General features: G+C 42.0%; 2 protein-coding genes across 11 annotated transcripts in view; one reads left to right on the top strand and one right to left on the bottom strand.

Moving 5' to 3' along the window:
* Positions 1-27,918, top strand: part of LOC309498713 (uncharacterized protein) — a 170,939-nt gene that overhangs the window by 18,559 nt on the left and 124,462 nt on the right. The window contains exons 1-3 of one of the 7 annotated variants that reach the window (XM_082169584.1): positions 16,411-16,549; positions 18,169-19,312; positions 26,374-26,509. The exons of 2 other annotated variants lie outside the window; for them this stretch is intronic. Coding sequence is in view for 2 of the 5 variants with exons in the window: in XM_082169586.1 (XP_082025712.1) it covers positions 16,492-16,549 (58 nt within the window). In the remaining 3 variants the exon portion in view is untranslated. Of the gene's footprint in view, positions 1-16,410; positions 16,550-18,168; positions 19,313-26,373; positions 26,510-27,918 lie in introns of those variants that run through there. 4 more of the 7 variants (XM_082169585.1, XM_082169586.1, XM_082169590.1 and 1 more) reach the window with 4 other exon arrangements.
* Positions 1,616-17,571, bottom strand: LOC309502065 (uncharacterized protein). 4 transcript variants are annotated; one of them, XM_082174364.1, is made up of 3 exons: positions 17,290-17,571; positions 4,324-4,400; positions 1,616-4,116 (listed from the first exon to the last, which is right to left on the bottom strand). In XM_082174364.1, exon 3 carries the CDS (start codon positions 3,054-3,056, stop codon positions 2,148-2,150), a length of 909 nt encoding a protein of 302 aa, XP_082030490.1. In that variant the 5' UTR covers positions 3,057-4,116; positions 4,324-4,400; positions 17,290-17,571; the 3' UTR covers positions 1,616-2,147. The 4 variants fall into 4 exon arrangements, with proteins under 4 accessions (XP_082030490.1, XP_082030491.1, XP_082030489.1 ...); XM_082174365.1 differs by lacking the exon at positions 17,290-17,571 and adding an exon at positions 4,747-6,621; XM_082174363.1 differs by lacking the exon at positions 17,290-17,571 and having other exon boundaries at positions 4,304-6,621.

Below are 27,918 nucleotides of genomic sequence, written 5' to 3'. Positions count from 1 at the left end.
AAAAAATGGATCGCGAAATAAAGATAGATGGCACTGCTGCATGATTTGCGTAGTATATAAATAATTTAGTGTATTATATGTGTGTGTATGTATATGGGGCAGACATACAGTTGGTGGCAGGCTGGCAGCACCATCTGCTGATCAAGCAGGGTAAAACTAAATGAAAAAAAAAATTTTATCCGGGGAACGGTGCGGTACGTCGTCACGTCAAGACAGCGGTTTGTTTCTCACAGTAAACTGCCATGCAGGCTAGAATTGCGAAACATTATTGGATAATTCTTATAATTTACATTTCTCTGGGCCAATCGGAATCTTAGCACTTTTTCTCTTGGCCAATCGGAATCTTAGCACTTGCGTCATAATCTTGAAGCACACACACTAATAGTGCGAGTCTAATGGAAACTCACGCATGAATTTTCCTGCATTGAACTTGTTTTAGCGCCCGCCAAAGTGAATTTTTGTCCCGCCAAAGTCTTATTTGATCGGTGAGTAATGTAGATGAACGGCTGCGTTTGTGACAGGGCGCATGTTTTAACTAAAAGAACGACCAGAGAGAGAGAGAGAGCCGGTCGCGCGCGCGCACTCTCTGTGTAAACGACTTCACCGTCTCCAAACTAGGCGCTGTGTTGCTCTCTCTCCCTCGCACATATTAATCAAAATAAATCGACACGGTGGTAAAAGGTCGGAAGACCAAAGTTTCGTGTGGAGCATTCGGATATTTTTTTTCCCTGAATTATACTGCTGGGTGTGAATTGTGCTAAATAAGTTTCCTTATCTTCTCTGAAAAGCGTTCCGGACATTCAGCTGACATAAAACAACACTTTAATTAAACGAAATAAAACTATACTGTGATGAAATGTTTTCTATGTTGACAACTTGACACAAATCTTGGATGTCCATGTCCTAACTGCTGGGATAATCACACAACGCGCACGACACGTCCAATTTGCGAACTAATAATGACTCCTTTGAACCGATTCATTTTAATGAATCGTTAAAACAACTGATCTTTCCAACAGTGAACTCAGGAGACGTCTGAATCGGTGTATAACTAATCAGTAACACTTTACAATAAGGTTCTATTTATTACATACATTATATAAAAAGTACAGTTTGCTAACTCAAGCTTAAACTTTAAAATAAATAAAACCACTTTTTTTTAAAAGCATTTTAAACATTTTTCCACACAGTGCTATCAAGAATCGATAAGAGAATCGTTAAAGAATTGGATCGATAATCAGAATCGTCAGTGGCATTATTATTGATAAAATCTTATCAAATCCCATCCCTATGTGAAGACAGTAAAATTATAATCAAACATTAAAGAACATAAATAAAAAGATGCTAACATGAGGTCTTATTGTGTCACTGTCAGTCTTGTTACATCTGTGCAAAACTAGGGTATGCAGATTAATTATTATTATTATACATCATTCATCAGCATGCATTGATTAATCCCATGGCATGTATAAAAAAAAAAAGTTAGTCTGCACTACCTTTTTTTTTCTTTTTTGTTCTTTTTTGATATCGTATCGTGACATATCGTATCGTGACCCTGGCATATCGAGGTGCATCGTATCGTGAGTTTAAGTGTATCGTCCCATCCCTAGTAAAAACCATGTCTCCCGAAATATTGCGCATCTTATGATCCAATCTTTTATTACAATTGTTTTTTGAGCTAAAATGTAATACACATCATATATACACACACTGTATGTGTTTCGTTTATCAAACATGTTTGGGGCCAGTCAAGGGCTAAACTGCACGATCACGGTAATGATACATTTGTTATTATTGCAAATGTTTATTGCTAATGTTTATTATTGCAAATGTTTTTCCTTTGTTTAATAAATCTCATAATGATGGCACATCACTATATCATAGTCGTAGCTTTTATTTCTATCTCAAATGATTGGCGGTCGGTCAGGGGGTACTTGGCAAAGAATCAAATACAGTTGGAAACGACTTAGATCACTAATAACACAGACTGTTAACAATTGTTTTTAATTAGTATTTAAACATTCTCTATGATAAAAAAATGTTTGTAAAAAATATTTTAATAACACGGTTTTGGCGGTTATAGAGTTCTAATGACGGTGTTCAACTATAACCGTCGGTCTCACGGTTATATACTAACCGTCACACCCCTAGACCTGCATCAACGGAATAGGGCACAATGGTGCTTTTGGGTTGGCCGGTGGATTCACCAGCTGACATTCACGACAAGACGCACACCACTGGCGTACATTCTCGTGAATGCCCGGCCAAAAGAATCGGGCCATGAGACGGTTTAGTGTCGTTGTTTGTCCTAAATGCCCGGCCATTGGATTAGAATGAGCCGCCTGGAAAAGCATTTCCCGACGGCTTTTGGGTACCAACAACTGAGTTGTATCCTGCTTTGATTGGGCATCCTGGGTTACCCGATACAACTTATCTTTTATAATTGTAAAATACGGATAGGTGAGCGGTTGGTCGGGGTGGAGAAGCTGGCCGTCGATAGAGCGAACCTGATCAAAGGCATGTTTCAGCGTGTCATCCTGGGACTGTTCCAGGGGAAAATCATCGCGCTCTGTGAGAATGGTTCTCTCCAGTGCGCTCTGTTCCCCTGAACCAGTACCCAGAGGTTCCGGATCAGCTTCTCCCAACTGAGCAGTTGCCACCTTCCTTTTATCTTTTTCTACCCAAGAAGCATCCGCACATAAATGACCCAATAATTCATTAAACGCTGGCCAATCCGTCCCCAAAATCAGCGGATGCCGGAGGTGCGGGTTAATCGCCACCTCCACACTATGCTTTTGTCCCCTAAATTGAATATCCACAGGCATTAACGGATAATTCACCACTTCCCCGTGCACACACCGTACCTTAACCATGCGGCCATTATCTAATGCCTTAGGTTGAATCAGGCTTTGGTGTATAGAGGTTTGGTTACAGCCTGAATCCACCAGAGCCTGAAAAGTACCCCCCTTTATACTCACGGGTATTTGGTACAGGCCAGCTTGATCGGGGGCAGCTTGCAGCGCATCGGGGACCCGGATCAGCGTCCCCACCTCCATCACCGGACACCGATCGATAAAATGACTCGGGTCCCCGCAGCGCCAATAAGCCGGCCCAGGCCTCCCTGCCGCTCCAGTGGCAGGAAGCGGGTCAAGGGATTGGCGTGGAGAGAGAGGTAGCGCAGCCTGGGGAGAAAATCCCCCCCTCGATGGGCCCCCTCCCCGGGGAAGAGGCCTGGGGGCAGATACCGGCTCCGCTGCACCCCCTGTCCTCCACCTTGGAGCCGGCCTCAGCGGCAGATTCGCCCGGTACCTGGGAAGGGGAGATGGCTTGGGGGGGGGGGGGTAGAGAGAGAGAGAGAGAGAGAGAAGCAGATGGCAGGGGTTCGCCGACCCCCGGGCACGCCACCATTTGTTCCTCCGCCAGCTGGATGGCCTGGTTCAGCGACGTCGGGCGATGGCACTGGACCCACTGCGCAGTCTTTGTTGGTAACCGCGCCACGAACTGCTCCAGCACCACACGATCGATGACTTTCTCGACGTCGGCCATCAGCCACTTGCGGCACGAGTCCCGGAGCTGTTGGGCCATGATGAAGGGTCGGCCAGACTCCTCGAGGTTCAACGTCCTGAACCTCTGGCGGTGTTGTTCCGGAGTCCGGCCAACCCACTGGAGAATGGCCCGCTTTAAATCCTGATAGACCAGGAGATTCTGGACTGGCAGTTGGTGTGCGGCCACCTGCGCCTCTCCGGACAGCAGGGGTATCAGCCGCATTGGCCAGTCCGTCGAGGGCCATCCCCGATCCTCAGCCGACCTCTCAAACAATTCCAGAAATGCCTCCGGATCATCCTCGGGGCCCATCTTGTTGAGAGGTATCGGCGAGGACAAGTCTTTGTATGATGGGGGTCGGCCCTAACCTCCCGGTCTATCCAGCTCCGGAAAAGCTCGCGGTCTTCATGCTGGCCTCGGAGGAGCGCCTCGAACCGTTTGTCCTGCTCCTCCTTTATGGCCAGCAGATGTTGATGATGTTCCTGGTGAAGACCAGCGAGCGATTGAATGATGTCCGCAAATGGCGTACCTGGCGGAGTCTGCATGGCGGCGGCGATCTTCTTCCTTCCCGGGCTTCGGCACCAGTGTAACGAGGTTCAGATATTGTATTGTAAGGAAGGAAGAAGACAGGGGTCGGCGTGACTGAAACACTCACTTTATTTACCAACTCAAAATGAACAAAATAAACAAAAGGGCGCACGTAGCGTATTCACCGTGCCACGCACAGCAATAACAATGAGAAACCAATAACAATCACAACTTCATTCAAACCCAGCGTACAGGTGAGGTTCCAGTCCAACTCTCTCTCCCATCTCCTCCCGCATGCTGGCTTATATCCGGTCTCTCCACACCAATCACTGCAATCAGACACAGGTGTTCATCATTTTGCACTTGACCTACTTACTCACCGATCGGCCCCCTCCTTTCTCTCCTGCTACAGACTTCGCAAAACCACGCCCCCCTCGCCACAGTCATATTGAGAGAAATAACCATCATCTTTCAATAGAGCAGTTTTATAGGCTTTTGTCCTATATCTTGACTCAAATAATGTGTTTCTAACAGCAAACACTCAGAATAAAGTGAGATGATCTGCTGATGATCCTGAATGGCTTGTTGAATGAGTGTTGATAGTCTGAGGCTCATCAATATTAACAGATCTGCTGAAAACACTCTTTATTTCATGACAATAGTTCCTGTTTTCACCTCATTTATTATGCTGATGTCTTCAGATCTCCTGTAAATGGCCACTGAAAGCTCATTTCTACAGAGCCCCTAATGGGAGATGGTGGAAAATATTTGGGATGGGAGGGAAAAAAAGTACATTTACATGTATTCATTTAGGAGACGCTTTTATCCAAAGCGACTTACAAATGAGAACAATAGAAGCAGTTAAACTAAGTTTAGTCTCAGTTTAAAGTAACACTAAGTAACTTTTCAACCTTCATAATATATTTCCAAAACGCTTGTGATGGTACATCGACTTAAAATAGGTTGAATGACGTGTCTGCCATAGCCTGATGGGGTTTGTATAGTTTTTAATCGTACTTTTAAACTTCGGGGTTCGGGTAGTAACACCCACGCACAAAAATAACTACAAAATTCGACTGCTTTACGGCATAGGCTACCTCACTTCCCCCAACACGTCCTCGCATGCTGTTGAACTTGTAAGTATATTGCTTATACTGTATATCACTCGGACAAGCTTTTTACTCATTGGTGTGAGCTAAAAAGCACCTGGCGTTCTTGTTGATGGATTAGTAGACATCTTCGGAGGCTAGCTGTGCTTGTTCGATGTCCGACGATTTGTAACGCGTTGTGTTTATTTCCCAATCGAACTCGTGTAACTGTCTGTCACACCACGTTCTACCGTCCACAGCATTACTTGATAGACAAAAATAGGACAAGAATGAGCATCAAACAGAAACAATCCGCTTACGGTGTGTTCGAGGCGCACATACAATACAGACTGTGCCGAGTCAGTTAAACAGGGCGCGCGCAGCTCTTAAAGGGGACACATCTTATTGCCACTCGTTACAGCTTCTATCCGACTGAACAGGGACCGGTATACAGCAGCATCAGGCTCAGGATCAGTGAGTGAAGAGACTGCTGCGTGAGTGGTATTTACGACAGTAACGTTAAATACAAGTAGTCCACAGCGACTCTAGGGGTCGTTGTTTGACCAAAACGGAAATCCTACATAATGGGGCTTTAATCTAACACAGTACATGTTAATTATTTAAAAAAAAATAATTAAAAATAGAATAGAATAGAAGAGAAAGTTAGTATTACTGGATCAAGTGCTGTCGAAAAAGAAGCGTCTTCAGCCGTTTCTTTAAAGTGGCTATGGACTCATCTGCTCTGGTTGAGTTAGGCAGATCATTCCACCAGCAGGGAACAGTCATGGTAAAGGTCCGAGAAGGAGATTTTGTGCCTCTTTGAGATGGCACCACAAGACGCCGTTCACTTGCAGAGCGCAAGTTCCTGGATGGCACATAAGCCCGAATGATTTTAAGTAAAAGGGAGCAGAGCCAGTGGTTGTTCTGTAGGCAAACGTCAGTGACTTGAATTTAATGCGAGCGGCAACTGGCAACCAGTGCAATTTTGTGAGGAGAGGAGTGACACATGCTCTCTTTGGCTCATTTAAAGACCACTCTAGCTGCTGCATTCTGGATCAGTTGCAGAGGTTTGACTGTGCAAGCTGGAAGGCCAGCTGATTAGCTGAATGGTGAAGTTGTGGTGAAGTGTTGGGTTGGCCGGGACCACGAGTAGCTCTGTCTTTGCAAGGTTTAGTTGAAGGTGCACTGCATGAAAAGACTCAAATCCGGCAAAATACGGGCATGGTAAACTCCTGTGTAATTTGATATTCTCCCAGTCGATTATTTGGTCGATACGGTCTGGCTCGACCAAAATTCTGATTGGTCAATTTTTTTTACATAGTACTATTTTCGGAAATCATAGGCTATGATATTGCGCAGGTGCACATGATGCAACGCTGTCATAGCCGACAGCCGACAGACTCGTGTGTCAGACTCATTTCAGTGCAAATTAATTACGTCAAAAACGATTTAATACTGCAAATACCCTGTAACAATAACGACTCGGTGTAAATGTGAATTAGCTCAAGAATATAGGGAATATTAATATTTATAACGCATGGTCATAATTCATAAGTCGCATGTACATTTATTTTATCAATTATCGAGATTACCTTGTTCTGTACTGTCTGATCATTACAGTTAAGAAGGGGTATCCCTTTTAAACTCCACGAAAGTTTTATCTTCTGGCCGCGAATATCAAACTTTCTGAGTTTATGAATTAAAACTACTCAAGGTAGTCAATATCGAGCTTGTAGCTTAGATCTTGAAATTTCATTGACTTTTATAAGGTGGGTTTTCAAACACAGAGACCATTAAAAGTATAAATGGGTTTATTAATAAAATGGCACACACTAGAGATTATATAAACTACAAACATAAACGTACGTAAAATTGCAAACAAACAAATAAACATTTAACCGAACACAAAAACATGAAATGAAAGAAAGAAAGATATAGAGGGAAGATAGAGGGTAACTTAGTCCACAGACCTAAGACCTAGACACCTGGAACAGCTTTTATAGGAATCAATATACTTGCGAGTTGTGGTACTCTTTCAGTGTGATGCTGAAAAGGGGACGCGCGCGTGCGCGTGTCCGGCTGGTTTGCGTCTAGCTTTGTCTTCTGGGTCGTTTCGCAAAACGATGTAAAGGCTCACTTGAATTTAACGTTACCGAGAAAGTTCAGATTCGTCTCCCGGGATGGGAGAGGCTGGAAATCTTAGTTGCAAAGACCGGCTGTTACGATTCGAACATGGGTTCGTTCGAAGGAGAAGGCCAGGGCCTCCTTCAGATGTTCCTTGGAGAAGCGCTGCGCCGGGGAGGAGGGTCCAGAGAAGTTGGATGAGTTGGAAGCGGAAGGATGAGAGAGGGAAGAGAAGAGAGAATCTTCCTTTTAACAGACATCTGTTTACGCCCTGTTTTGGGGACAGAGCGAATCAAAACTTCTGATTTGTAGCGGGAAGAAGTCTTCTTTGTGTGAAGAAAAACACGCCCCCTTTTACCATATGTCTTATGAGGGAAAGGATTCATACTTAGAAATATGATATTTCCTGGAATCAAATGCATATTATTGTACCTTGCAGTCAAGATTCGTCTCCGTGAGAGGGAGAGGATTACAGAGATATCAATTATGACAGGTAAAGATTGGGGAAACATAACGTTACACTTATATGCATAATTACACACAAATAAAGTTTGATTAAACACACAATAAAGTTGTCAGTGTTTCCGTTATGGCAAGTGACGACACTTTGAGAAACATAGGAATACATATCAACATTCAGTGGCTTGTTATGTGGAAGAATATCTGTTTCCAAAGTTCCAGAGTGTGTGTGTGTGTGTGTGTGTGTGTGTGTGTGTGTGTTCTGGAATGCCTTTGAGGCTTGGGTCGTAAAGTTTTATGGTCTGAGTTAGGGTTACAACACTATGGAGTGAATATTCTTTCAATGAATCTTCAGAATTAAAGATTTTACTCTAGCAAAACACACCTCTATTATAAGGCAAAGCTAATCACACACATACATATCGGAAGGTATACATTCAAGAGCCATATTTCTACATGACGTTGCACTTTAGTGGCTTTCGTGTGTGTGTGTGTGTGTGTGTGTACGTGTGTGGGTGTTCAGAGCGGGTTTTCTGTTGAGATCGGAATGTCAGTAATGTCTTTGAAGCTCACACCATCGAGCCATAGTCGTTACATATCCCCCTTTTTGTTAGATAAAGACCTCGGAAGGACTTTATCGAACAACAAATTAGCGCAATGGTCGATGGCAAGCGGCTGATGACTGAGGACTCAGGTCAAATGAGGTTTAGGCGAGCCCCGGATCGGGACCCCCTTTTTGCGGTTCCATAGGAAACCACCAGACACGGCTTTGTGAGCTTTGCTGTGGCTGCTCACATTTGGTAGGGTCTGGTACAGGGTGAAAGCCAAGACGGGAGTCAGGGCGTGGTCGGTTGCTGTGGAGGTACACAGCGCAGCGTCAGCTGCGGTCCAGGTATGGACACAGGTGAGGTGTTCAGGCTGGGCGGTTGCCCATGCTTGGAGGGACTGTGTTGAGTGCGAGTCCTGCCTTGGTGTTCAGGACTCAGGGTTGCTCTCTCCGTGCGATGCCGGATGCCAGACCTGGTGAGTGTGGCTGCTTCCTCGCGAACCACTGCGGCCTGCATCCTGTTAGAGGCGATAGGGAGAGAGAGAGAGAGAAGGAGAAAAAAAAAATTCCAGCGATGGAGGTCCTTAGTTGGTTTAGGACAGTCTTTTTGGTTCGCTGAGGTTGGTATGCCACATGCTTTGATGTCCCATGCATGGCTTTTTGGCACATGTGGCGTCATTGTTACGCCTGGCCCCCCCCCTTGTGCTTTGTGGCTTTACGAGCTGTGGCGCTGTGATGGCAACAGGTGCACAATGCGTATTGAAGTCTTGTGAACGCAACATGTGCGTGGTGGCAGACAGCTGTATGAGGCACTGGTTGTCAGTGAGCTCGGATGGCCTGCGAGGGTGGTGGAGGGGTAAGTGGTGGCATAGGAAAAGTCTGTTCATCAGAGGCCCGCATGACTTTCTTTGTACACAGCGGAGGTAGCGTTTTAGCGGCTCTGAGGCGTGCAATGTAGTTGGTAAAGTTCGTTTGTGCTGTGTAATCACTGCAATGGTTAGGGTGGGTGGGTGGGTTGTCTGTATGTGGCGCAGACATTGGTTTGGTTACTCAACTGCAGGTCAGTCAGGACCTTGAAGCAGTAGGTGTCAGTGTTCGTTTTCTGTGTCTGTGTCAGACGTGGCTGCACTGTCTTCATCTGTTGTGTAAGAAGACTCGGGCTCACCAGTGTTTTGGGGAGAGTGGTTCCAGGTTCGACGGTCTGGGCTTGGAGTTCTGGACGGCGGGTGGTGCTGGTTCCAGAATCTTTCCGAGCGCTCGGTCCGATGCTTTGGATGAGCACCGTCACCGTCGTGCTGCCATCTGCTGGCCTGGAACGGTGTTGATTCTCTGTGGTAAGGTCTGTGTGCCGACGAAGATCGTCCAGGGCATTTTGAAGTCTTTCAACTTCCTGTTGTAGCATTGTGTCCGTCTCGTCCTCTTCCTCGGTCAGGAAGATTAGCTGGTCTAGCCGACTCTGTGTGTGGGCTCGGTCCTTCCGGGCTTCTGTGGCCTGGAGCTGTAGTGCGGCTGCCTTCTGTTCCATATCGAGGCTGAGCCTTTCGCTGGCCCGGGCCTTGGTGACGAGGTTGAGTGCGATTTTCCGAAGATTTTGGCCAGCTGCTCGTGGTCGTACTTCTGGGTTGGATCGTAGGTCTCAAACTGGTCCAGGTACTGTGGGACTGGGTTAGCTCGACATCTCTGCTTACTGTGGTGAGAGAAGCACAGCACACACAAAAAGAGACACAATGCAAGTTTGTTTTAGGGTCAAATGAGCTATACTCATACGGGCTATGCCGTTTATGAGAATTTCGGGGCTAACTGATGCCGACAGTTAGCTGAGCCAATTTCGTGGGTATGGATGAAACCCACAATAGAAATTTGGACAGGCGGTAGCCTGGGGGTCGTTTTAGCGACGCCCGCTTTGATCGTCACTCTATTATTCAGCTTTCCTGGGGTCTCTCTTAGGTTCTGTGTCTAAGTGAAATGAAAGAAACAACTCACAACAGAGTGGAGAAAGAGACAAGGTTGAAGGTAGGGAAGATCAGAGGGAAACACAACACAAGGAAGTGAATTGGTCTGCAATGAAATGTCACAAACAATAACACGGGGAGCGTTATTTAAGGAAAATAAATAAAATAAGATAAAATAAAATAAAATAAAGAGGCCTAAGCCTTATTAACACTGCGAGAGTTCCTGATCGGGCCAGGAGATGCGTGGGTTATCGGGACAGGACCTCGAAAGAAGGTGTGTCTTAGAGAGAGAAAGGTGGGTCTAAGCACTTAAAATACTCCGAAGGAATAGCTAGTATTCTGTGGTTCATAATAAGTGGATGGGTTCTATCAAATTTTAGTTTACCTGGGGTGAATAGAGGTCATCCAGGCGGAAACCAGCGGGCGCGGTCAGACCCTCCGACGGTCCCAACACCAGAAGGAGTGCAGTGTCAGTAACGTCGGACAGATGATCCCCGCCCACCGGAAACCAACCAGTGATGACGTCTCACTCACCACAGTGCACTGACTGAGTCCTGCCAATAGATACACAATGAGGGATTAAAATGTTAGACTTAAAGTAAATTAAGGCTTTCTGGTTTCATCAAATTGAGTAAATATGTATGCAGGAGTCAGAGGCAAAGGCTTTACTAAAATAATGATACAACAAAAGGAAATTACGATAATTGGTTGTAATTATCAGAATAACCTACCCCCCCCCCCCTTGGAGAGACTGGAGAAAGAGGGAAGAGAAAAATAATTATCACTGAAATAAAATTTGAATAAACAACACAGGTTTGAGACGCAGGCAGAGGAAAAGGCCCCGGCAGTGGGTTTGTGCCACAAGGGTGAGGGCCGTGTTTCCTCTCAGTGGTCCACCTGGTTGAATAGACACAATTTGAAAAATGCAAACTTGTTTAAATTAAAATTCAAATAAGCATGCAAGGAGAGGTCCAAAATAATAATAATAAGGAAGGAAAGAAAATTAGAATGATAACAGTGATGTATCAATACTAAAAATAATCAAAACTGAAATTCAGAATGACTTCCTATAATCCTTACAATAACACTGAGGTTATTAGTATGGATCATAAAAATAATCAAACGAAAAGGGGAGCAAGGAGACACTTCGATGCAGACTGGGGGTGAGACAGATATTGATAAGTCGACCCAAGATGGCCACACGGTGGCGTGCTCCTTTCTAGGTGGACTATCAATCTAAGCTTTAATTCAAAAAGTTTTTTTTTTCGAACTTCACTTAAGGTGTGACAATCAAAACAGAAAAGAGAATTGTCTAACTCCAAATAACATCAGCATAAGCTAAGCTTTGAATGCAGGTAAGTATTTGGGAGCTAGACTCGGGGAAAAGGAGAGAAAATTAAATTGAAAGCAGGTATTATCTTAGAACGCCACGAGATGGCGTAGTTGCGCTCGCGCAGGCTGACGTCAGTGGGAGGCGACGCTCACGCAGGATGACGTCGGTTGGGGGCGCGTAATTTGAGAACTGCCCCAGACTTAGAGGCTGCCCTCTAGTGTCGGTCAGTGGCGTAATTCAGCAGATTTTTTTTTTGGAATCACGTGGTGTTTTGCGCTTCTGTTGCATGCGGAAGACTGACGCGAGTTTCACAACATGTGACTAACAGGAATTACACATTATGCATTACACATTGAGACGGTTTTAGAATAAGAACAGGGATTATCATCTTTTCTTAATTCATAAAACTGGTCTCCAATTTACACATTATATATTATACACATGAGACGGTTTAAAGAAGGAGAACAGGGATTATCATCTTTTCTTAATTCATAAAACTGGTCTCCAATTACACATATAAAACGGTTTACATAAAAACAGGTATTAAAACTTCTTGTTTTAATCACTAGAAACTGTGAGCAAACAGGCATTGAACATCTATTTACTTAAGCTGTGAGCACAACAGGCATCCAAACAGCTGTGAGCAGGACTTATCATCTGCTCATCTCCCATAAGCATTAATCAAAATAGCACTTTTATGATTTTTGCGTAGGTTTACGAAATTGGATCGCGGGGCCAATTTCTGACCAGGAGTTTATCGTTAACGTATTAATATCATAAGGCCTATTACGACTGAAAAACTATCAGATTTACGTCTTCGTCCTAAAAGAGATCCTTCGTCTTCATTTAGTCGGTTTAAATCATGTTACATGTATCAACTGCAAAGAGTTTTGCTTCGTCTTTACAGAGACAGATGTAATGTCATGAACTGCAGTTTTAGCAGAGCTGGGCTGGCTTTGTGCCCGCGATCAGCTGGGTGAGTTCGCCTTGGCGACTTATCTCACAATTCAAAACGCGCGTACAATTATTAAATAGCCATAATACACATTCAACTGAAACTGAATTTGTCCACCAAACAAAGTTTGAAACTGCTTTTGGATTCTCCACCATTAAACTGTAACAATAACGACTCGGGGTAAATGTGAATTAGCTCAAGAATATAGGGAATATTAATATTTATAACGCATGGTCATAATTCATAAGTCGCATGTACATTTATTTTATCAATTATCGAGATTACCTTGTTCTGTACTGTCTGATCATTACAGTTAAGAAGGGGTATCCCTTTTAAACTCCACGAAAGTTTTATCTTCTGGCCGCGAATATCAAACTTTCTGAGTTTATGAATTAAAACTACTCAAGGTAGTCAATATCGAGCTTGTAGCTTAGATCTTGAAGTTTCATTGACTTTTATAAGGTGGGTTTTCAAACACAGAGACCATTAAAAGTATAAATGGGTTTATTAATAAAATGGCACACACTAGAGATTATATAAACTACAAACATAAACGTACGTAAAATTGCAAACAAACAAATAAACATTTAACCGAACACAAAAACATGAAATGAAAGAAAGAAAGATATAGAGGGAAGATAGAGGGTAACTTAGTCCACAGACCTAAGACCTAGACACCTGGAACAGCTTTTATAGGAATCAATATACTTGCGAGTTGTGGTACTCTTTCAGTGTGATGCTGAAAAGGGGACGCGCGCGTGCGCGTGTCCGGCTGGTTTGCGTCTAGCTTTGTCTTCTGGGTCATTTCGCAAAACGATGTAAAGGCTCACTTGAATTTAACGTTACCGAGAAAGTTCAGATTCGTCTCCCGGGATGGGAGAGGCTGGAAATCTTAGTTGCAAAGACCGGCTGTTACGATTCGAACATGGGTTCGTTCGATGGAGAAGGCCAGGGCCTCCTTCAGATGTTCCTTGGAGAAGCGCTGCGCCGGGGAGGAGGGTCCAGAGAAGTTGGATGAGTTGGAAGCGGAAGGATGAGAGAGGGAAGAGAAGAGAGAATCTTCCTTTTAACAGACATCTGTTTACGCCCTGTTTTGGGGACAGAGCGAATCAAAACTTCTGATTTGTAGCGGGAAGAAGTCTTCTTTGTGTGAAGAAAAACACGCCCCCTTTTACCATATGTCTTATGAGGGAAAGGATTCATACTTAGAAATATGATATTTCCTGGAATCAAATGCATATTATTGTACCTTGCAGTCAAGATTCGTCTCCGTGAGAGGGAGAGGATTACAGAGATATCAATTATGACAGGTAAAGATTGGGGAAACATAACGTTACACTTATATGCATAATTACACACAAATAAAGTTTGATTAAACACACAATAAAGTTGTCAGTGTTTCCGTTATGGCAAGTGACGACACTTTGAGAAACATAGGAATACATATCAACATTCAGTGGCTTGTTATGTGGAAGAATATCTGTTTCCAAAGTTCCAGAGTGTGTGTGTGTGTGTGTGTGTGTGTGTGTGTGTGTGTGTGTGTGTGTGTGTGTGTGTGTGTTCTGGAATGCCTTTGAGGCTTGGGTCGTAAAGTTTTATGGTCTGAGTTAGGGTTACAACACTATGGAGTGAATATTCTTTCAATGAATCTTCAGAATTAAAGATTTTACTCTAGCAAAACACACCTCTATTATAAGGCAAAGCTAATCACACACATACATATCGGAAGGTATACATTCAAGAGCCATATTTCTACATGACGTTGCACTTTAGTGGCTTTCGTGTGTGTGTGTGTGTGTGTGTGTGTACGTGTGTGGGTGTTCAGAGCGGGTTTTCTGTTGAGATTGGAATGTCAGTAATGTCTTTGAAGCTCACACCATCGAGCCATAGTCGTTACAACCCTACTAGTTTTTTATGTTTATTTATAATTCATTTAGGCAGACAACAAGGCTACCAAGTATTGCGCACAGTGCGCAGCTAATTAATTTAACGTTTTTGTTTTTTCTAACGTCATTTTTTGTCGACTTTAGTCGATTTTTAGTCGAAAACTTCAGGACTTCAGTCGACCAAGATTTTCTTTGGTTGAGTACAGCCCTAGAGAGGAGTGACACATGCTCTCTTTGGCTCATTTAAAGACCACTCTAACTGCTTGAATCTGGCTCAGTTGCAGAGGTTTGACTGTGCAAGCTGGAAGGCCAGCTGATTAGCTGAATGGTGAAGTTGTGATGAAGTGTTGGGTTGGCTGGGACCATGAGCAGCTCTGTCTTCGCAAGGTTTAGTTGAAGGTGGTGGTCCTTCATCCAGCCAGAAATGTGTGTCAGGCAGGCTGAGATACGATCGGCTACCGTCGGATCGTCAGGCTGGAATGAGAGGTAGAGTTGTGTGTCATCAGCGTAGCAGTGACAGGAAAAGCCATGTTTCTGAATCACAGATCCTAGTGATGTCATGTAGATGGAGAAGAGAAGCGGTCCCAGCACTGAGCCCTGAGGCACTCCAGTAGCTAGATGTTGGGTCTTAGACACCACACCCCTCCACGACACCCTAAAGGACCTACCTGAGAGGTAAGCCTTGAATCATTGGAGTGCGGTTCCCGAGATGCCCTTCATCTTTAGGATTGATAGGAGGATCTGGTGGTTAACTGTGTCAAAAGCAGCAGAAGTAAAATCTTTTGCATTCCCTCGCAAAACATCTGCGCTCCCTCTCAAAACTTTTACGCTCCTTCGCAAAGAAATCTGCGTTCCCTCGCAAAACCTATTGTGAGCTCGGACAAACACGTCCTGTTTAATGTCCCGCTGGCAGTGTTTCAGAGATCCGTACGTTAACAATGCCCGGTTCATGGAGTTCAGTAAAGTTGGCAATATATTCACAGATCTGAACATCCCGGATCAATAACTCTTGAGCTAAACTTTGTTCAAACACAAATGCCAGCTATTTCCAAATTATCTCTATTAGCAGGCAGTGGAGAGACACGTCCTGAGGGAAAGTCTGCAAAGTGCAAAACCCAACCAAAAAAGTGTTACTACAAAAAAGTTTATTAATTAACTTCAATGTTAAACACTGTAGTGTGACCAAATTCAGTTTACACATCAATGATGTCCTACTGGTCATACCACAACACTTAGTATAAAATATGCTTTGCATATTATGTATTATACTATGACTATACTATGTCTTTGTAACACACCAAATTCAGTTTACACATCACTGCTCTAATGCTGGTCATACAACACCTACGGCTGCCTATTTCATGCTGGGATGGAAATGCTCAAACTTTGAGGTGTAGGCTATATTGTATGTTCGAGACTGGACTCTGGATTTGCTTGGCTAATTTTATACATTTATTTTTTTTATACCCTACGATAACCTTTTATCATATATTCTGACTCTGTTTCTAACTCAAAAACTCATAATAAAGTCAGTTGATGATCCCTAATGGCTTGTTGAATGAGTGTTGATAGTCTGAGGCTCATCAATATTAACAGATCTGCTGAAAACACTTTTTATTTCATGATCATTATGCTGATGTCTTCAGATCTCCTGTAAATTGACACTTAAAGCTCATTTCATTGGTGTCAACAGACTTAGGGTATTTGTTGCTTACTAGCCTGTTTATGCTTTCTACTATTTTTCTTACTATTATATTTGGAAGAATTTAAATTATAATATTCTGATATCTATGAGCAAAAAAAAAAAAAAAAAACTTTGTTATTTATATATTTTAGATTTTGGCAGATCAGCTCCTCCCACAGCAGTCACATCATCAGTGAAGCCCCTCCCACTGTAATTCATCATCAGTGAAGCTCCTCCCACAGCAATCACATCATCAGTGAAGCCCCTCCCACTGTAATTCTCCAATAAATGCTGGAATATTCCCATCAATCTACAAGTGAAGACGAGCAGCAAAGCATCAGGAAGAGCTGAAATCTGTAAAGACTGAGTTTATTAAAGAGGATAGTGAGAACATGAGTGATCCAGAACCCTGCAGAATGAAACACACTGAAGATCCTGAAGAACAAAGAGGTTGGTGTTTATTCTTCATTCATTCACGATGCTGAAGAACATTCATGTTAGAAAGATTCAAGCACTTCGTCAGTTTTAGATAAACAATTCAACTGTGAAATGGTTCCTAAAGTTTCAGTTTTTTTTAAAACATGATCATTAAAGGAAAGGTTTCATATTTGTTGTTAACAACAGGTCAAACTAAATTTAAATGTTTTATTTCATATTTATTTTATATATGCTTTACAATTTGTAACAATCTTACCTGAATTTTGACCTGAATTTTGTGTGTATTTTTACTAACATGTATAACAAACAATAATCATTCCAAAATGTACAAATTTACAATCTACTCCGCTTTACTGCAAACATTTGTGCTCTGAAATTCACTTGATCTTGTGTTTCTTGTGTCCCACATGTATGTGAACTCAATGGAAGGAGTAGTTTAGAGTGAACGACCCATAACACCTTTTAGTAGTTTTTAACATAATAATTATGTATCAATCTAAAAGTTAGTGTCAAAATACGGTAGTATTGTATATTTTAAAGTTCATATCATGTTAGATAATTGTGTCATTGATCAAAAATATTTAATAGTTCACTACAGAAACATGGGATTTGTGCCTATAATGTTAAAAAATAAAAACTGGAAGATCAGAGTACCTCATTCATGGAAAGATTCAGGGATGTTTAATTAATTTGTAAAAAGTCTTAAAGGGATAGTTCACTTTGAAATTAATTTTTGATATGTTTTAGCTTACCTCAAGGGCATCCAAGATGTAGGTGTCTTTGTTTCCGCAGTAGTTTCAATTTTGATATTTTTAGGTCAAACCGTTCTTGTCTGTCAGTCATATAATGCAGGTCGATGGTCACTGTCTCAAAACACAAGCACAGAGTCCAAATTAAAACAATTCCCCATCGTCCAAATGAAACAATTCCCCATCATAAGTACACATTGATGGCCTAAGACACGAAACGATCGGTTTGTGTGAGAAAACGAACAGTATTTATATCGTTGTTATCTCTTGAAAACAGCACACCGTCCAAATGATCTGAGAGCGCGGGCGGGTATAGATGTATACATAGATTTCGCCTTGGCTACGGTTTCGTTCCAATGAACTGCAGTAGCCAAGGCGACATCTATGTATACATCTATACCCGCCCGCGCCGTCAGATCATTTGGACGATGTGCTGTTTTCAAGAGATAACAACGATATAAATACTGTTCGTTTTCTCACACAAACCGCTCGTTTCGTGTCTTAGGCCATCAATGTGTACTTATGATGGGGAATTGTTTCATTTGGACGATGGGGAATTGTTTTAATTTGGACTCTGTGCTTGTGTTTTGAGACAGTGACCACAGACCTGCATTATATGACTGACAGACAAGAACGGTTTGACCTAAAAATATCAAAATTGAAACTACTGCGGAAACAAAGACACCTACATCTTTGATGCCCTTGAGGTAAGCTAAAACATATCAAAAATTTATTTCAAAGTGAACTATCCCTTTAAATTATTATAATATTTTTTAGCAGTTGTCTGTTAAATCTGGGATAATTTTTATCTCCACTCACTCCATATTTCTCTCTTTGAATTATTTTGATTATTTAGAATTTTTTATTTTTCTTTCATGTCAGACCCGATGGAAGAGAGCGATGAGAGTGAATAACTGAGTGAAGTGGAGGAGGAGAGTGAAGAACTGAGTGAAGTGGAGGAGGAGAGAGAAGAACTGAGTGAAGTGGAGGAGGAACATCATGTCAAACCTGGAGAAAAACCTTTGAGTCGCTCAAAGACTAAAAAGACATTTTTAAAGAAAAGAAGAGCCAAGAAATCTACAACCTGCACTCAGTGTGGAAAGAGTTTTACACGCAAACAAAGTCTTGAGATTCACATGAGAATCCACACTGGAGAGAAGCCGTTCACATGTGATCAATGTGGAAAGAGTTTTACACGCAAACATAGTCTTGAGTGTCACATGAGAGTTCACACTGGAGAGAAGCCGTTCACATGTGATCAGTGTGGAAAGTTATTCGGCCGATCAACAAACCTTGAAAGTCACATGAGAATTCATACAGGAGAGAAGCCATATGTATGCAATCAATGTGGGAATAGTTTCGGTCAATCAGCACACCTTAAAAGTCACATGAGGATCCACACTGGAGAGAAGCCATTCTCATGTGATCAATGCGGGAAAACATTTCTTCAGGCATCAGACCTGAAGGCACACCTGACAGTTCATATGAAGGAGAAGCCACATTCATGTTCTGTGTGTGGAAAGAGTTTTTCACACCGGCAATCTTTACATGCACATCAGAAAACTCATACTGGTGTGAGAGAGTACATGTGCTTTGAGTGTGAGAAGACTTTTATGACAGCGCAATGTTTAAAACTGCACCAGAGGATCCACACTGGAGAAAAACCTTACAAGTGTTCACACTGTGACAAGAGATTCAGTGATTCATCATCTCTGAAAGCACATGAGAGGATCCACACTGGAGAAAAACCTTACAAGTGTTCACACTGTGACAAGAGATTCAGTCGATCATCATCTCTGAAAACACATGAGAGGATCCACAGCGGAGAAAAACCTTACAAGTGTTCACACTGTGACAAGAGATTCAGTCAGTCACAACATCTGAAAACACATGAGAGGATCCACACTGGAGAGAAGCCACACACGTGTGATCAGTGTGGAAAGAGTTTCTCTTTTAAAAGTCAGCTGAAGATACACATGAAGATCCATGCAGTGCAGAAACCACATCACCACAGTCTGAGATCACGGTAAGAAGTTCTTCTTTATGTGCTGAGAAACAAAAGCTGCTTTTCCACCTTCGGGAAAGGTTCCAATTGTGTTTCCACTTGAGCCTGGTACGGCACGGCACAATTTCAAACCGTTCTCGGCCCTGAACTCTCAGCACACTTGGCTAACCGTGCCGAACCGTGACGGAAGAATGTGTGTACTAGTGCTGGAAAATCTTTCAAATTCTAATGATTCTTTTTAGAGATTCGTTCACTTTCAGTTTGTTCACCAAAATGATTTGTTCATTGATTTGTTCAGTATACATATTACATAAATATGCCCGCAGGTGGTGAAAAATAGTGTCTTATGTCTCAAGTCAACAAACGTATTTACTTCTAACAAAAAAATTATTTGGCTTTATTAAAATGTGTTTCTAATTTACTCATTAAATTAATAAAATAAGTCAAAATAAGTGGTTCAGATAACCAAAGTACGAAGGTTTTCTTGCATAATTAACATTTTAATTGTTTTGGTCAGACATTTACACATTCATAAATCTGGGATTATGTTTAACGTTGAGTTATGTTCCATGTTAAGTATGAATAAACAATCGTATGTGCACAGTACCTATACCTGCGCTTTGCATCTACGGATTGCTGAATGAGATTGACTCACATGCTAAATGACGACCTACCCGGTACTCTCTCAATCATTTCATTCACAAACAAAATGTACCAATGAGATCTCTCTCGCTCAGACTCTAAACAGAGCAGTCTCATTCAGTGATGGGCGTTGTGGTGGCAAACAATTTTCTATTACTTAATAAGAGACAAACATGTAACAATTGTCTTTAAAGATTATTTATTCCCTACCATTTGTCTCCCAATCCGAAAACGTGTTGCAATTGCCATCTAGAATCTGGCCACGGGTGGTGAATACAGGACAATCAGCCATCTTTTTGGAGTAGGCCTCAGCACTGTGTTTAATTGTGTTCAGGAATTCTGCAACACAGTCATCTTCCCGTCCACTTGAGATTTCCTGACGCTGACAAGTTGTTAGAAATGGCCACTTTCTTTAATAACCGTTGGAGAGTTCCAGTGTGTCGGTGCAATTGATGGCAGTCACATTCCAGTATTGCACCAGAGAACTATCCACAAGACTATTTCAGTCGGAAAGGCTGGCATTATATTGTTCTGCAAGCAGTTGTGGATGGCAAACATCTTTTCTGGGATGTTTGTGTTGGCTATCCAGGGACAGTCACATTTGTGGGAGGTCCTAAGTGACGGAGAATTAGTAGGGCAAAACAAAGTGACCATCTCTGGCTGTGATGTTGGACATTTCCTGATAGGTGATCCGGCGCAAGAAGCCATGAAGCCCTTTTCAGACACTGGCAGACTGACCCCTGAACAACACATCTACAATTACAGGCTGAGCAGTGCACGATCGCTTGTGGAGATGTCTTTTGGGAGATTAAAAGGACGATGGAGGTGCCTCCTAAAAAGAAATGACTGCAAGCTGGAGCTGAGCAAGAGGATGGCACTGACCCGGTGTGTGCTCCATGGTGATAATTTCACTGAAGAGCACCCAGACAGGACTGTAAACATTGAGCCTCCTGTTCAGACATTACCTGACATTGCTAACGCAGAAGGGGCTGACATCAGAGCTGCATTAATTATGCGTTTAATGGCGGGAACGAGTGATTATTTGAATACACCAATGCCATATTTTTGTAACACTGTCGTTTGTGTTTTGAGGACATCTGAACTGTCATACATTTATTATAATTTCCTCCATTGAATAAACCCTTGTATCTCTAAAACTATGCATATAGTTATTATTCTGTGAATAATTTCATTAGAGCATGTCATGTGAGTTTTAGAGAAGGCTGATAACATGCTAATGAAATATTGTATTGCCCTGTAAACCCCTGTTTGACTAATGTCTGGCCAGGAGCTCAATTCTTGCTTTATGGTCCTCAATCAAAGACCCTTTCACACTGCTGCCAACATGAGACATTCTTTTATAAATATTCTTTTGTTTGAATTCAGCCATTATAGCCTTTATTCAGGCATTATGGCTTGGCCATCAACTCCAGGCCCACTATTCACCTATTAGTCTTTATAGAAAACAACCCCCCCCCCCCCCCCCCAAAAGCATATTCTTGGGACCGTATGTGAATTCTTGTAACAAAATAGATTGTGAAATAGATATTGCTCCTGCACGACAGGTGGATTAGAGCTATAATTAGCATCAAGCTATATAACAGTTGAAATGATTAATATTACACTTTTACTCAAAAATCCCTTTAAACCACCAAGTTTTTTTATTAACTTCCAATCATGATCTACAGTAATGTGGCTTTTAGTCATATAATGATGTTGAAATATGTTATATATATAGCACTTTATATGCATATATTTATATTTAATGTACACATTCTTTATTCATATGAAAATACATAAAAATCGTATGAAAATCACACACAAACCGTATACGATATTTGCCTGTTAAGGGGATAAACAAACTTTGCTAAATGTAAAGTGAAATAAATGTAAATAAATAAAATTGTAAATAGTTAATTTAAATAAAATTGTACATTAAAAGAAACAAACAAAAATACTATGGTGATTTAACGGAATGCATAGCTGATATAAAAAAATTGACTCGTAATTTCCTACTACTAAATTCTGAAAAAAACAGAGTTTCTAATTATTGGACAAAAAACTTCTTTACGTAATAACCTAGAACAGCCTTTCTCAAACTTTTTTCAGTCAGGGCACCTTTCAAAAGTGCATAAAATCTCAAGGCACCCCAGTGTAAAATATAATTTAAAAACACTGCATAACCCAAATGTAAATGCAAATTTTATATATATTTATCTCAAATGAATTTACAATTGTATTAATCCGATCATATGTTTAACCCTTTCACACGTAAATTTAAAATATTCTGGTTGACCCACCAGCGTGAGTTTTTCAAGGTGACCGTTATTTAGAATGTGTCACTTTATGGTTTCCATGGTGACGTGTCATTGCTTGTCACGTGACACACCGCAGCAACAACAGAGCTGAATGAATGATGATCTGCTTTTATGTCATTTTTCCTTTTTTATTCAAAATATTCACAAATTTGTTAGATATGGCATGAAATATCTGATATTCCGATTGTCAAATATATGCAAGTGGAAGTGTTTTGTTTTTTTAACACAATTATAACGATCGCGTTAGTTGAGCTGTATGCGCGATGGGCGCCGCCATGTTAGTTTGTGCCGCAGACGCAGGTCAGAGAATCGGATCTGTTGGATTTACAACAAGTGAATTCATCCACTTCTCCCGAAATACATAAAAGTAAGTGGCAGGTGAACTGGGAGAAGAATAGAGTAAACTTTAAAGTTACTTACACAATGTGTATCTGATATGAATAAAACTAATTATAATGGAAAGGATTATTATTGCCTCTTCCTTTGACATCAGTGTGTATTTTACAAACTCTAAATGTATTGTTTTTTTTTTTAGTACTTATGTCTGAAACCTAAAACAAACATTATGTGGATGAAAACACTGAAAAGTTGTGATTTATGACAGCTGAGCGCGCCTGTCTCTGGCTCAGCTCCAGCCAACGTGCGAAAGCACATTTGAATTTCGCAGTTGATCACGTCATGCACTGACCGTTCTAATCACACCGGTGCTCCAGGGACCAGCCTAGACTGATCACACCGGTGTGAGCGTACGTGCGAAAGGGTTAAAAAGAAGAAGAATTTATTTATGTAAATTCAAATATATTATATATGAAATGTCCGATTTTTTTATTTTTTTTTATATATTTATTTTTTTAGCCTACGTAATTTTTTGGCGGCACCCCTGACATAGTCAGGGGGCACCCCAGTGTGCCGCGGCACCCACTTTGAGAAAGGCTGACCTAGAATACTGTCTAACACTTGATGGCTGCTCTGTTAAGTCTTCGTCGTCGGTTAGGAACCTGGGTGTGTTCTTTGATACCAATCTTTCATTTGAAAGTCACGTGTCTAGTATCTGTAAAACTGCATTTTTCCATCTTAAAAATATATCTAAATAACGTCATATGCTCTCATTGACAAATGTGGAACAATTAGTCCATGCGTTCATGACCTCAATGCTAGATTATTGTAATGCTCTACTGGGTGGTTGTCCTGCACGCTTAATAAACAAACTATAGCTAGTCCAAAACGCAGCAGCTCGAGTTCTTACCAGAACCAGGAAGTATGACCATATTAGCCCGGTTCTGTCGACACTGCACTGGCTCCCTATTAAACATCGCATCAATTTTAAAATATTGCTGATCACTTACAAAGCACTAAATGGTTTAGCTCCGCAGTACTTGAGCGAGCTCTTAACGCATTATAGTCCTTCACGTCTATTACGATCTCAAAATTCCGGCCAGTTGATAATACCTAGAATATCAAAATCGACTGCTGGCGGTAGATCCTTTTCCTATTTAGCACCAAAACTCTGGAACAGTCTTCCTACCATTGTCCGGGAAGCACTCTGTCAGTTCAAAGCTAGACTAAAAACACATCCCTTTGACCTATAGCATTCACATAATACATTATAGACTTCTATAATTCAATATTAGGCTGCGTAGATTAGGCCAGCCGATACCGGGAACACTTCCCATGAATCCTGATGTACTCGTTAAATCATAACCGCATTACCGCAGTCCGCCAGATCCAGGCCGTATCCAGATCCGATGAAGGACCTGCGCCTGAACATGACGACTACGCAGTGCTGAAGTGTCAACCAGTCACTGAAGTGAGGTGGACTCAGGCCGTATCCAGAATAGATGGTGGATCTGCACGTGGTGCAGTGCCGGCCTTATCGACACAACCAATCTGACTTCTGACCTGTAATGCGGCCTGGATCATAATCATACACTGTTCGCTCGTTGGCAGGAGGAGAACTGGCCCCCGACTGAGCCTGGGTTCTCCCAAGGTTTATTTCTCAATTCTGTCACCTGATGGAGTTTTGGTTCCTTGCCAGTGTTGCCTTGGCTTTTGGCTTGCTTAGTTGGGGACATTTAATATTCAACGATATTATTGATCTGCCTAATTAGGGTGGACGATGCAATTTTCTTCTAAAAACAAACTTTGTTGTATTATTTTCATTTTATCAATGTAAAGCTGCTTTGATACAATCTGTATTGTAAAAAGTGCTATATAAATAAAGGTGACTTGACTTGACTTGATTTATTTGCAATAATTTTTGTGCTTGAGTCTCCATTACAGCCACCATGCGCCCCATGAGTCCAAGCAGAGAGTGTGTGTCCGCTCTCATGTCCTGCCGCAAGGCATCATCCATTTCTTTGCTGGAACCTCTCATCTGCCCTTTCCAAATACTGCACCAGCTCCGAAGTGCTGTCTCTCTTCCTTTTTCCTGTGTAAAACAATAATAGCAGATGACAGATCATCAGTGTGTTGTCATAGCAATGCGAATAAGTGTTTTCTGCAGGGAATTACGCGTCTGCATCTGCTACATGATAAAATATTATTTGTGACCTTTTGCACACCAAGTCTTGCCCCGTTCTGAAGATGCGTCTCAAGAGCTGCTACCATTGACTCAAGCATTATTGTTGCCGAGTTCAGTGCCTCGTTCACCTGACATGCCGGTCTATCGCCGAGGACAGAGTCGAGAATGTCGAAATGTGGGTTTCGATGTGGGCTACCATTGCTGCTTCGACCGAGGTCCTATTTGTGGTCTCTATAATCCTTCTTTGGTTTTTTAAGTTTGTTGCTAATCTCTTCGATGCTCCTGTTGAACCCCGCTGCAGTCATCTCTCTCTCACTGAATTTGCTGCAAAACCGGTTTCGCCCATGAAGCCCCGTCTAATTTACTCTGGACTTCTGCAGAGGACCAGAGTGCAAGAGAGCAGCTTGTTTCCTCCTCGGACCACTGTTGTTTTCGCTTAATCGCATCCATCGTTTTTAGCTGCTAATTCTAAAATGTCGGTCACAAGTTTCTGCTCGTCTTGTTGGTCAGGGTAGGGTACTTAAAGATTTTTTTGATCATATTAACTGAAACCGAAACTATGCTCCGACAGAACAACATAAAGCAGATGGTTTTGGAAAAAACTCGTGCTTCTACCTCCACCTAGAGGTCTTCAGTCCTGGAGGCCACTGTCCTGCACAGTTTAGTTCCAACCCTAATCAAACAAACCTGAATCAGCTCATCAAGCTTCCAAATCCTTGAGGATTCAAAGGCAGGTGTGCTGAAGCAAACTAAACTCTGCAGGACAGTGGCCCTCCAGGAGCAAGATTGAAGACCTCTGACCTAGAGCCTGTTATTTGTTTGGCAAAAATCCACTGCTCCCGGTTCTTCTAGTCCAGTCAGCGCAGGGCTGTGTGAAATCTGCCTCTCAATCACAGTTTGCGCACACGCCACAGATGACACGCCAGGCCATACAGAAGTTATTTGTGGTGAGCTGGACGAGGTCGAGGGCCGTGAGAGAACAGCGCGAGACCGGTGGCGTGATTGATATGAGCAACACCTGTGCGAAACCGGTCTCGTATCTCTCACGGAGGAGCGGAAGCATAAAAGTAGGAGCGATGACAGTGAAGGACGAGAGAGGACAGGCCTGTGTTTGTGTTTTTGTTATTTGTGACAGCAGTCGTCCGTGAGGGGTTGCTATCTTTTACTTTTTGTTTTTTGTTCATTTTTATTATTAAAATAGTTGAACGTTCGCCGGTTCCTGCCTCCTTCTTCCCATAACATCTAACCTTGCTATATTATTACACGACCATTAACACAAGGACAACTTCAGCCGAAGCTGTCAAAAGGCCAACCCTGTCGACAACTTCACAATAATCTCCACTAGCTATTCTTTTCGTCAACTCCTCAGGATCCATCTCGACGACTGCAGGCAGATCGCGCACGGTTGTGATAATTTTTTTTAAAGTGAGAGACTCCTGGGAGGGCGCAGGCACAAATAAACTGATATGGATTTTAAATTATTTGATCAACTTGAAATACAGGCACCCGCGGGTACCCGAACCCGTGCAGGACTCTGCTGTAACTGTAACCTGTGTGGGTGAAAATTTGAGTTTAACTTTCACCTGTCCCCCTCTGTCTAGGTGCTGAGAGCTGCCAGTGGGAGCAGTGCCCCTTGCGGTGGTGGATCCCTTGGGGTGTGCTGTGGCTACGCGTGTTCACCAAGTGTGGTCATTCCCTTGCTGTGAAATCAAAACACTTTGTGAAGCGAATTATTGTGTGAGTGTTTCTTGAGTTTAAAAATAAAAATCTACTTTTGTACTGGACCACTGTCTCTGGCTAATCCATCTAAGAACTTGAGTGCCTTGCTAGAATAAAATCACTAATTTTGGGTGTAAATCCCATCGGGGCGTAGTCTGCTAATTGTCTGGGTTCAAGCCCTGTAAATTTGTATCCCACCTGCCACACGGATGCATCAGGATTTTCTCTCCATTCTGGATCGACTCTGAACGTAGTTTTAAAACACACTCACACACACACCACTTGAAACTTCCATAAAATAATCTTTCATGAAGGTCGGAAAGGTTGAAGCGAATTACAAGGACATTCACGGGCTTGATTGCACAGGATTTTGCACAGAAAAACGTAGCCAAATATTTGTAACCAACAGATACCCTTAGTCTTGGAGCAGTGAAATGAGCTTTACGTGTCAATTTACAGGAGATCTAAAGACATCAGCATCAAAATGAGGTGAAAACAGGAACTATTAATGTGAAATGGGTAGAACTATATTTACTGCCCTAGTACAACAGTTATCAGTTTAGAAGTATTCATGTGAATTAAACGAGGGACAATGGCCTTCATCACCACAGTATGTTAATTAGGGCTGGGCGATTTAAATCGCGATATTGTTATGCGCATCTCGTCAGTAAAGCCGGTTCCTTGATTAGTAGTAAATCGCCATCACCTGCTTTCAGATGGAGCGGCATTTACTACAAAGAGCCGTAGTTAACTGACAAGCTGAGCCAAATCGCATTAATATCGCGGACGTATCGCCAGCGATATTTAATGCGATATGGCTCAGCTTGTCAGTTAACTACGGCTCTTTGTACACAGCAAAAACTTCAGTGTTAAATTAACACTCCTGGGAGTGTATGAGTCCACACTCAAAAGTGTTTAAGTTAATGAGATAATTAAGTGATTAATTTAGTGATGATTGAACATTATTGAAGACACCTGATGTTAACAAGCAGAATCACTGAAGGAGAAAATCTCAAATTGTAAGCCACCGTTATGGCGACCAATGGTTGCTTTAGTTGGACTCTTGACCCATATGTTAACTTTAGATTTTGTTTGGCTGTTGTATCTGAGTTATAACTGCCAGTTGAACAAAGAAAAAAAAGTGATCTGATGGTGTTGGTTATATTATAACAATCGTCATTTGAACTTGATCACTGAACTCATTAAAATCCTTCTTTCTGACTTCGATTTATGTTATTGGTTACAGCATAACTGAATCTGCAAAAATGCCCAGAATTGTTAATAAAATATAAAGGATTTCTTAAAAGTTGTTTAAAAAAAAAGAAAATCATTCTTTTAGGCACACACAGATATCAAGATTCAGTCTATGCATCTCAACAATGGTGACGAGCAGAATATTCAATTAGGAAAAGTAAATTACATAGACA

Source organism: Leuciscus leuciscus (genome assembly GCF_965113295.1).
Source record: "Leuciscus leuciscus genome assembly, chromosome: 1".
Taxonomy (NCBI): Eukaryota; Metazoa; Chordata; class Actinopteri; order Cypriniformes; family Leuciscidae; genus Leuciscus; species Leuciscus leuciscus.
The sequence above is the reverse complement of the archived record's forward strand: the minus strand, read 5'-3'. Positions and strand labels throughout refer to the sequence as shown.